This window comes from Montipora foliosa, chromosome 11 (genome assembly GCF_036669935.1).
Source record: "Montipora foliosa isolate CH-2021 chromosome 11, ASM3666993v2, whole genome shotgun sequence".
Classification (NCBI taxonomy): Eukaryota; Metazoa; Cnidaria; class Anthozoa; order Scleractinia; family Acroporidae; genus Montipora; species Montipora foliosa.
Window position 1 is genome coordinate 29235047 of NC_090879.1, and position 10000 is coordinate 29245046.

At 38.6% G+C, this 10000-nt stretch overlaps 2 protein-coding genes across 3 annotated transcripts in view; both read left to right on the plus strand.

The window, feature by feature from the left end:
* The window catches only part of LOC137975943 (uncharacterized), an 11220-nt gene extending 10463 nt beyond the window's left edge, over positions 1-757 (plus strand). Inside the window, exon 6 of the mRNA XM_068823157.1 lies at positions 1-757. This exon is cut by the window's left edge and continues 2021 nt beyond it. The gene's annotated coding sequence lies outside the window, so the exon portion shown is untranslated.
* Positions 758-866: 109 nt separating this feature from the next.
* Positions 867-10000, plus strand: part of LOC137975942 (RING finger protein 215-like) — a 14224-nt gene continuing 5090 nt past the window's right edge. Inside the window, exons 1-6 of one of the 2 annotated variants that reach the window (XM_068823155.1) lie at positions 867-1149; positions 4018-4170; positions 5332-5403; positions 5708-5793; positions 6639-6696; positions 9982-10000. The exon at positions 9982-10000 is cut by the window's right edge and continues 77 nt beyond it. In XM_068823155.1, coding sequence (XP_068679256.1) covers positions 934-1149; positions 4018-4170; positions 5332-5403; positions 5708-5793; positions 6639-6696; positions 9982-10000 — 604 coding nt within the window. In that variant the 5' untranslated portion in view covers positions 867-933. The remainder of the gene's footprint in view (positions 1150-4017; positions 4171-5331; positions 5404-5707; positions 5794-6638; positions 6697-9981) is intronic. The other variant, XM_068823156.1, reaches the window with a different exon arrangement.

Below are 10000 nucleotides of genomic sequence, written 5' to 3' on the forward strand. Positions count from 1 at the left end.
TTTTGATACAGAAAGAGTTTAGAGTTTTTGGAAAGCCATTATATTTTACGGTGAAGTTCTCGTAAATATGATAGTTTTAAATAACAAGTTTGAGAACACAACGAAAATTGGAACCGTCCCGGCTGATTTTTCCTGGGTGTAACTTTGTTCCGTGAAGTACCTACAATCAGGAGCGTACTCATCGGCTCCTGCTTCAATAGTGTCGGGGAATATCTTTCTTTCTGTGCAAAAATTGTTTGATTGGTGTCAATTTTCGTCGAGCCTGCACCATATATTTCCAGTTGGGAACACCTTGGGAGATTTCCATTCGACCAGATGTTTTAGTTAAGAGTTTCGATAATTTCATGTGGAGAATGGGACAACATTTTCCGGTCGGCCGCTTGAAACCAATCATTGCGATTGTTCAGGAATTTTTGGACCAGTTTTTGGACCAGTTCGTGAGGTATACCTAAATTTTCGAAAAATTTCCCGGAATATTTCCATTCCATTCGATTCCTTATCCTTTTTTTCGAAATTTTTGGTCGAATGGAAAGCGCCTCTTGTATTGGATTGGCAATTTTTTAATCGTTGTTGTGGTGAATGGTGCATCCACACCCGGAGGGTGTGACTTGAACTGGTCTTACTGTATATTCGACCAGAAAATTTATAGCCTTTTGTTGAAGCAAGCATGAACTTTAGTTATTAGACATTTGTAAAATGGTTTTGCATCTCTGTAAAATAAATTTAATATACATATATCCACTGCAGTGGAAAATAAAATGGTGACACCTTAACAGAAGTGTATCCACGCGTGAATCCACGCGTCCACGCTTCTTTGACACGTTACATCTTCAGGCGAAACCGCTGATCAAAATAACTTTCTGAGCCCACATGTAAACACGAAGGTACACTGGAGGTACACTATGGTAGTAGAGAAAATAGACTGATTTCCAGATGTTTTCGCTTCGAGTTTCTCTTTCGAGATTCTCTCGCTGCTTCCTTCAAATACTCTGTTTTACTATGGTGGTATTGGGTGAAGTTGACAAGGCTTTTATCGATGTATTTATTACTCAAAGTGAGGATGCACAGCAAAATGGCTCCTTCGCTAGTCTTGTTGGTAGGTTTGCCCGCATTGGCGCCATTAAAGAAGTAGAAGGGGAGTTAAAAGAGGTAAGAAAAGTCTCGATGCCCTTCGTGAAAAGACAACTGATCGGGTGTCTTGAAAACAAAGACCTCTTAGACCCTAAGCCTGAAAACCAGGCCTAGGCTAGCTTAGGAGTCTTTGTTTTTCCCAATTGATCTATAAGTTCACATTTCCCGAGTGACCAACTGACACAAGGTTCGGTGAAGAAACTTGACACGACCATACAAGCTTGCATTGAGGTCAACGAATGATTACGGGATACCAGATGACTTATTTGCAGGTGAATAGCGTGAATTTTTGTAAGGCTTGTCAAGAAAGGGCACTGCTACCAAAAGACATTATTATCTGGATATTCTGTTTTGATTCCACCTTTAGGCCTTACATCTCTTTTTTTTGGCACCCTTTGAAAATTGAAACCTTGATTGTTTCAATTTTTGTAAGCACTTTTGAACAACTTTTGCCAGGTTCAAATTTCTTGTCAGCCTCTGTGAATTTTAAATTTTGAACTGCTGGGAGCCCAAACTTGCAATCTTTTAGGTGTGTTGTTGCGGGGGGGAGGGGGGGGGGGGGGGGAAGGTGTTAGCACAAAAGGAATTAGGAAATATTCATTGGCGTGGAGGTCCCCACTTTATCATGTATCCATACTTGCTTGTTAACATATTTGAAGTGGGGAAGGAGGTTCAAGGAGGCAGCAGAGTTTCTTGGTTCGGGTCCTGTAACTAGCAGTAGTTTTTCTAGGTAGCATCTAGTACAGTAAAACGAATTGATTTTTTGACCCTAGCGGAGTGGCCAATAAACTCTTTATTGAACCGTCGTCATCATCAACATCATTAATATTATTAATATAGTATTATCACAATTACTGGTCTTTTAAGACCGGTAATTGTAATAATGCCAAGCAGCTGATTAATTAAAACAATTAATTTACATGTAGGAGGCTTTGTTGGCTTGTGACCTGCAGAAATCCTGTTAAGAATAAACTGCCATTAAAATGAGTAATATGCCTAAGGATTATCTTAATAAAGTGCCTATGCAAGAAACAAAGTGAGAAGTTTTGAACTTATGGAACTCTTAACATAACAATAGAACACATTATTTTGACAATGGCATACTAGCAATTACGATCATTGAGGCAATTAGATAGGTGATATACCTATCAAACAAAAGAAGGGACACTGCACAAGAGAAATATTCTTGCAAAGAAAACTTAACACTTTGCACCCAAGTGCACTGAGCAAAAGATTGCCTTTAAAAGTACAGTGTACATAGAGATGTTTAGAAACATGCATTATAATAATGAAGGGTGTTAAACTCTAGACCTTCAAGCTGACTTTCAAATATTAAATGTAGGGTTCTCCTTACTGATGTCATTGATTTCAGTATAAATTGACATTACGTTACCGAATGACAGGCTTTATCACATCATCATAAATAGTAGTCTTATCATCTGTAATTAGAACATAGAGCAAAGACCCCTGATGAAAGAAGAAGCCAAAATCTAGTCTTACTAATATTTAATAAAAGATATGGTTATTACATAAAGTGATGTTTAATAAAAAATGGGCGGGAGTGTTTTATCGGGGTTTTAAACCACAAGATGAAGCTGAGTGGTTTCAAATTTGATAAAACATAACCTGCGAGTTTTAATATTGAATGTCTTCATTAAAACATTCCACAAAGAGGGTGTCCCTATGGAGTCCAAGCAAAAGTTCTGCTGGTAAGACTGAGGAACATTAACATACAACTGTCAAGACAAAATAATTATATAGATTTAGCCAAGCCTAAAAGCAGAGCTCCCGGGTTATTGTTAACCGGGCTTGAGCCTGCAATGCAATCAAAAACCAGTACCTAGTCAGCAGTCAACTTCAAAAGAACAGCTGACCTCAATCCACTCTAAACTTGAGCCTGCGATATGGTCATGTGATACTGGTCAGCAGATAACTTGTTTTGACAAGAGTCTCCATTGCCCATAACATGGATGTCTAATATCAAATTTGTATGCTGTGAACTAGCTGGAGTATTAGGCCGCCCGATCTCGTACCCAGAATCCTCGGGCTTTTTGGTATACAAGTATTGATGACGATGATGATGATGATGATTATTATTACTACTATTAAATTTGCTTTGTGTGTTTCGCCGTCGTACGAATTTCTCTTGCAGTTGGCCATGCAACTTCCCACCAAAAAACGCTGGTTGCACCACAGAGTTTCACATTGGCATACCTGGAGGGTGGATGGTCGTACGGTCCTATGGTGACCAAAACCAAATTTTCTTACACAGATGAATTACCATGTTTTCTTACCCATGGTACTCTGCACGCAGGCCTTTGGCTATACCTTTAATATACTTAACAATTATTCGCCGAAGGCAAAGTGATTATCGGTGAATATTGACCGAGACGAAGTCGAGGTGAATATTCACCAATAATCACTGAGCCTGAGGCGAATAATAATGTTTTAGTATAAATACACAGGTGATTATTTCAAAAAAGAGGGAAAAAAAACATTTCAACGCGACATCATCTTCACTTACAGTGGCAAAACGACTACTGGCAGCCATTTTGTCCGTCGAGGTGATTATCGGCTGATAATCTGAGATAGCGAGCCAATGAGAGCGCACGATTTTGTATAATCACCTTTGTATTTATACTAAAAGCTATTACGCCTTACAAGACAGAATGCTTTAATGAGGAATGTTTTATGGGTTTTTAAAGCTGATGCATGTGATGTTTTTTTGGTCAATGATGTCATGTCCATGCATTATTAATGAGGTTGTTTTAAAATTTGGTGTTAATAAACCACTGCATGTATATTCTGTTAGCACTTGTGAGGATCTTGCCCCTTGCTTACAAGGGGTCTTGCACACACATCCTGCACTCTGTGTTTTCTTTACAGCTGGACGGTTGTGACCCTGAAGATCCTGATCAAGAGGGCGATGACTCACAACAAAGTGATGAAACACAGAGCTGGATTGGCATCATTCGTATACCTGTGCTGGAATACTACAATGCTCGACAGGGCTCCAAGTCCTGTTCTGTCTTGGATAGGGTTTGTATCACTCACTGCTTGCATTTAGAGGTTTGCCCCTTACAAGTCTGATCCATACAAAAGCAAGACATTATTGTCAAATACTTGTGAAGTGTTCGTGGCTAGTCTGACGCAGCGTTTCACCTTGGCCAAGAGACTCTTTACAGACCTTTAGAGTTTATAGGCATTAACTCAATGCGCATCACGCCTGAAGGTCTCTGAGGAGTCTCTTGGTTGAGACGAAATACTGCGTCATACTTAGCCACAAACATTTCACAAGTATTTGTCAAGCCTGTTCACTGTTTCTAGACCCTCTTCTGTCCGTCCATCCCTAAAGCCACTCCCATTGATGAGTAAAATCATCAGCCTTTAGCCAGAGCAAAATCTTTTAGTGTCACTCTCAGGATTCAAAGGGTTAAAGGGGACATGTTTTTGGAGTGGACAAAGATGTTGTAAACCCATTAATCAATGAAGTCCCCCCACCCAATCCATTGACGAGTAGATTTAATTACTTAGAATGGTGTTAGACAGCGTAAGTGGCACTATTGGGATTGGAAGGGTTATGAACAAGAATTTTGTACTTACATGAAATGTAATAATGACAAATGTAAGGAAGGAAGGAAGGATATACGTAAACGGAAGTAGATAAGTTATTTCACTCCCTAAGTATGACAAAATTTATGTATGGGCTACTGGTTTACGGAGCGAATCAATCTGAACTAAACGCAATTCAACATTTTTTAACTAGATGCTATAAAAGACGATATACGATAGATCATGTAAATATTTTTAATCTTCTAGAACAATGTGATCGAAGATTATTTTTAAAAATTAAGGGAGATTCCTGCCACCCATTGTATCATTTAGCACCAAAGGCTAAAGTTACTTCTTATCAATTACGTACGCCATCTTCTGGCCCACCAAAATTGAATACAGAAAGATTTAAGGATAGGTTTTTTAATAGATTAAATTTTAAATGCAATTTAGTTATATAGCTCTTCGATAGTATTAATGTATTTTATATACATGTATCATATTTAATTCATTGTAACATTTGTCATGTATTTAACGAATGAATTAAGACGTTGTTGTTGTTGTTGTTGTTGTTGTTATTATTATTATTATTATTATTATTATTATTACTTTCGAATGAAGTATTGTTTTGTCTTTTAATTTTCCAAGGTAAAAAAGGCAATGTTTCTTGGTGCCTCAGCAATCATTATCATCACATTGAATCAAAGGGTGATCAAGAAGGTAATATTCATAGTATTAACTATTATTATTAGTAGTAGTAGTAGTAGTAGTAGTAGTAGTAGTAGCAGTAGCAGTAGCAGTAGCAGTAGCAGTAGCAGTAGCAGTAGCAGTAGCAGTAGCAGTAGCAGTAGCAGTAGCAGTAGCAGTAGTAGTAGTAGTAGTAGTAGTAGTAGTAGTATTTACTGTAGCAGTATTGTTAGCTAGGTGTACTGTATTCTCCTCAAGCTTCACACATCACTGTTTCACAATAACCTAATGTTTTGCCTTTTTATCACCAAATTTGTGTTGTTCTTTTTTTTTACAGCTTGAGCTATCTCAGATGTTTTCAAAGCCCATCATTACTGTAAATGGAACGGGCAATGTTTCTAAATTAATGAACGCTATCCAAAGGTGTGTTTGCTACATGTTCTGAATATGATTTTTTTTATTTTTTGATGGTAACTCAGGGGTACTCAGAAAAATCTGAATGCTCTTTGCAGGATCACTTTTGCTAATTCTCAGTTCTGACTGGAATTTGAAGAATTTGGCGATGATTATGATTATGGTAATGATAACAGTAATAAGAATGATAACAGCAATATCAATAATGTAAAATTTATAATACAAAAAATACAAGCTGTTGGCTAATCAACCCAGTTCTAATTGCAACACGACTTACAATGGCCACCCAACGAACTTTTACATTTTGACAACTACATGTAAATACGTCAGCTCAACAACCCATGCAAGGGTGTTCAATTTACACCTGTGGGAACTTTACAAGGATGTGTGACTGTCAATCAAATTCATACACTTTAATTGGCAGATAATTTGTAAAAAGAACTTTGTTAGGTGGCCACGACAAGGCGCGTCGCACTGTAACAGCTAAACAAAATGTCTAACCAAAACTCTCTGCAGCTATTCACGTCTCTCGCATGCTATCACATAGGGCCATGTTTCTCCAGGAGAAATTAAGCCCAATCAAAGTATCTCAATTTCTTTTGTTTTGGTAAGAAAAAAAAACCCTTACGAATTACCACATGAATGGAAGTTGGTGATATTGGCTATATGCTGGGTTTTGATAAGGAACTTAACTTTGGGGTCCAACTAGAACCAGTGTTATTCATTGGTCATGTTATGGTCAGTGCTATGTCCAGTTCTCCTATAACCAAAGCGTTACCTAATTCTGTGAAGGGCCATTGGACAAGTCAAGTTCTTAAAATATCATTACATATTCTTGTCAAATTTCATTGCAGCAGGAAGCAGAAGCTAAGAGGAAAGATTTCAGAGAACTCATCTCTTGGTGAATTAAAAGTGAGTCAGCCCTTTCTTCTTTGTAGTAAAACAAGAAGGTCTTTAAAGCGTTTACTCGGAATACCATGTTACGCAGAAGTAGGGTGATCGCATGATACATTTTGGAAGAGTTTGAAACAAACTGCAAGGATTGAATAGACTAAAGCGATGTTTAAATTTGCTGAGTACGGCACAAAAGGAGTAAATGTTTCTGCAGCCAATTGAAATCTGGAGGGCTCATGACAACGGATAACGTATTGGTGAACATCGCTTAGTGTTAACAAATAAAATCAATAGGTCACCAAGCAAAAGTGGTAGTTTGATTTTGTACAGGTTGTTGGATCGGAAATAACGTGAATCTGCGCAATTCCGGGGTGACATATGTGGTGAAACCAGTTGGCAAAGGGACAGTGAAATACTACCGTACCGAGAGAGAAACCAGTCTTATAATTAATGTGGCCAAGTAAAATTTAGCCCCCCTCTTACAAGCTAGACAGGCAACCAGCTGCAAAGTTTCGAAATTGACAGTGTTGTGAATAATGCATTGAGCTCCCTCTAGGTAGCTAAAATGAAGGCCGTGGAACAATTTAAAAAATGACATCCGCGGATGATGCTCGTACATGTGCGAAGAACAGCTGAAAGAAAAAGACATTTCAGGCATTTCCAACATACCACTGCTGGGAGTTCTGTACTGACGATGTCGTTATGTTGTCAACATGCACGATTTAGGTTAACTATCTTATTCACAACATTTCCAGAAGACTGAATCCAGCATTTTCAATCTTTAGCTGGTATTGAGCTTTCACTCAAAGCACGGACTTGAGTTTCTAAATCGGCGAACGTCATTAAAAGTTTCACACTGAAACCCCAACACAGCTCTCATCGCTTTGGTTGCCTCACCGCATGTTATAAACGGATTTCATGGAACTCTGTAAGAATTGAGGCTGTTGGAAGCCTCGCGCGTGCAGAAATCTCCTCCAACGACACTCGACACCACGCCTGTTAATTTTTTGTTGTTGGAAAAAGTAGTAGTTTTGGGGTGCTTACCATTTAGCCAAAAAATCCGGAAATTTCGGTTCGGAGGTCAAATGGAAAGGCAATTTTCCGGAAAATCTTTTCGGAAATTGTGGACAACCTCCAGAGGTAGTCCTCTTTTTCCGTTTGGAACAGAATTCGCGAAATGCTCTTACCATTTGCGAGAATCCTTCCGTTTCCAGGCCCTTTCTCACAAGATCGAGTAAAATATGCGGGATGGAATGCTGTGTAGTAAATGGTAAGCGCCATTCTCATCCAGTTGGTCATTAAATCCGGAAAATCGCTTAGCTTTATGCAACGATCATTCCATCCGGATTATTTGGCGAAATGGTAAGCACCCTTGATCCGAGGGATCAAGTGAATTTCTTTCAGTGTGCTCTGATTGGTTCACTCGATCTCGGTTAACAGCTCATACACCTTACTTTGACCTTATATGGTAAATGATTTCGCTAAGCGTTGCTAAGCTAAAACCCCTTTCTCCGGAAAGCGAAATTTCTCTCTGAATAAAGGCAAAAATGAAAAAAAAGTTGTTTTGTAGAAACTTTAAATCAATTCCGACGTTTAGAAGTACGCCAAAAGGCAAGAAATGTTTTTGTGTTGAGCCTACGTCTGTCTGACCACAAGCCTATTACACAACATCGCATCTTCGTCAAGTTTTTTCGATTTGATTTTCTCCCTTTTTTCGCTCGTATTTCGTACTTCCAAATTTTTGGAGTTTAAGGAATTTAATAAAACAATTATTCCATTCGCGCTTGTTGGTTATAGCCAACTCGGCGCTACGCGCCTCGTTGGCTATTTACCATCTCATATCCAACGCGCGCTCATGAAATAATTGTTAATTAACGTCACAAAGTGTCCACCAAATGCTGCTCTTTAAGTGAAGATTAACTGCTGCTAAAAAAAATAGTGCTAACCTTTCCCCTTACCTTGTTTTTAGAAACAGGTAGCAAGGGCTTAGTAAAGGGACAGTTCATGTTTGATGTCAAAATTGGGCATCTAATTATGTGAATTTTTGGACATAAGCGAAATTAACACAGTCAAATTTCATTCCGTGGCTATTTTCTTACTCATGCATATGTAGATTCTTGCACACTTAGCTTTGGTGAGTGTCATATGAGATGACATTTGGATGTTTTGGCTCCATTTTTCAAGTGGCCGAAACGTTGAAAATATCGTTCCTCAGTCTTCCTTTGCTATGAAACGTTACGTAGCAGAGATGGTACATGTACTGTGATGAAAGCACTCTCTTTTCACCAGTATGGCGCATGGCTCTAGAGCGGTTTTTAATTGAGTGTCGAGAGTAATTGCTTTGGTTTTGCATTACTTCACTCAGTGATTGGTTCAAAGTTCTCGCGCCATTTTTTTAAGCGATCAGAAGTGAAACCAAAACTAATTGTGGCTTGCGCGGGCACATTTTTCCGCTCTTTGTGTCGGCTACGTGTAATTACATAAAATTTTGATTCGTTTACTGGATTATCACCGCCCTTTTTGATCGGCCAAAGTAATTACTTTGGTTTTGGTTTTGGTTTTGGTTTTGGTTTTACGACACTCGATTGAAACTCGCTCTATTCCCAGATTTGTCATTTGTCGTTAATTTGTTTTAGCAAGTGGTGATGAGGTAAGAGTCAGCAGATCCCTGTGCCCCATAATAGTCTTTTTTTAATAGAATAGATTCTTAGTTTTGCAAAGCTATTTTAAGTTCTGGTTCCCAAGCCGCACATATTTTTATTTTAATTACGTCATTACAACTGGCCAATCAGGTGCCTCTCTAAAAATAGCTGCGTAGCTAAAATTAGATTTTAAAAAAGCTGTCTTTGGAAGAGGCCCATATATGGGGTTCCGCTCACTTACCTCATCCTCTCTTGGTCTTGTGGTAAATTTTTAAATTTACTCTGGACGTCGAGGTTGGACCTCCGGTTGAGATCCTTTTGTGTTAATACAACACATTTATTGTTGTTGAAGCAGTCTGAATTTGCAAACATATTCATTATTTACTGATTCAGCGGCGTACAAGTAACATTGACGATAAGGTCGCACACGAGCTGCTAGGCATCACGTGGCCTTAGCCATGGTTTCCATCAGTATGAAGCAACTGAGAGTTTTGCCACTTCCCCCTGAAGGGATGCTTTTTCATCACAGGGTTCAAATGTAACAGCATGTTACAAATTCCAGTTTATACACCTTGAAGGAATAAGCATTGTGGAGCAAAGTTTCTTGAACATTGACGATAACTAGTCCAAAGTCGCTTTTATCAACTTTTTCTTTCTCTAGTTCTTCTCTACTTTGACTC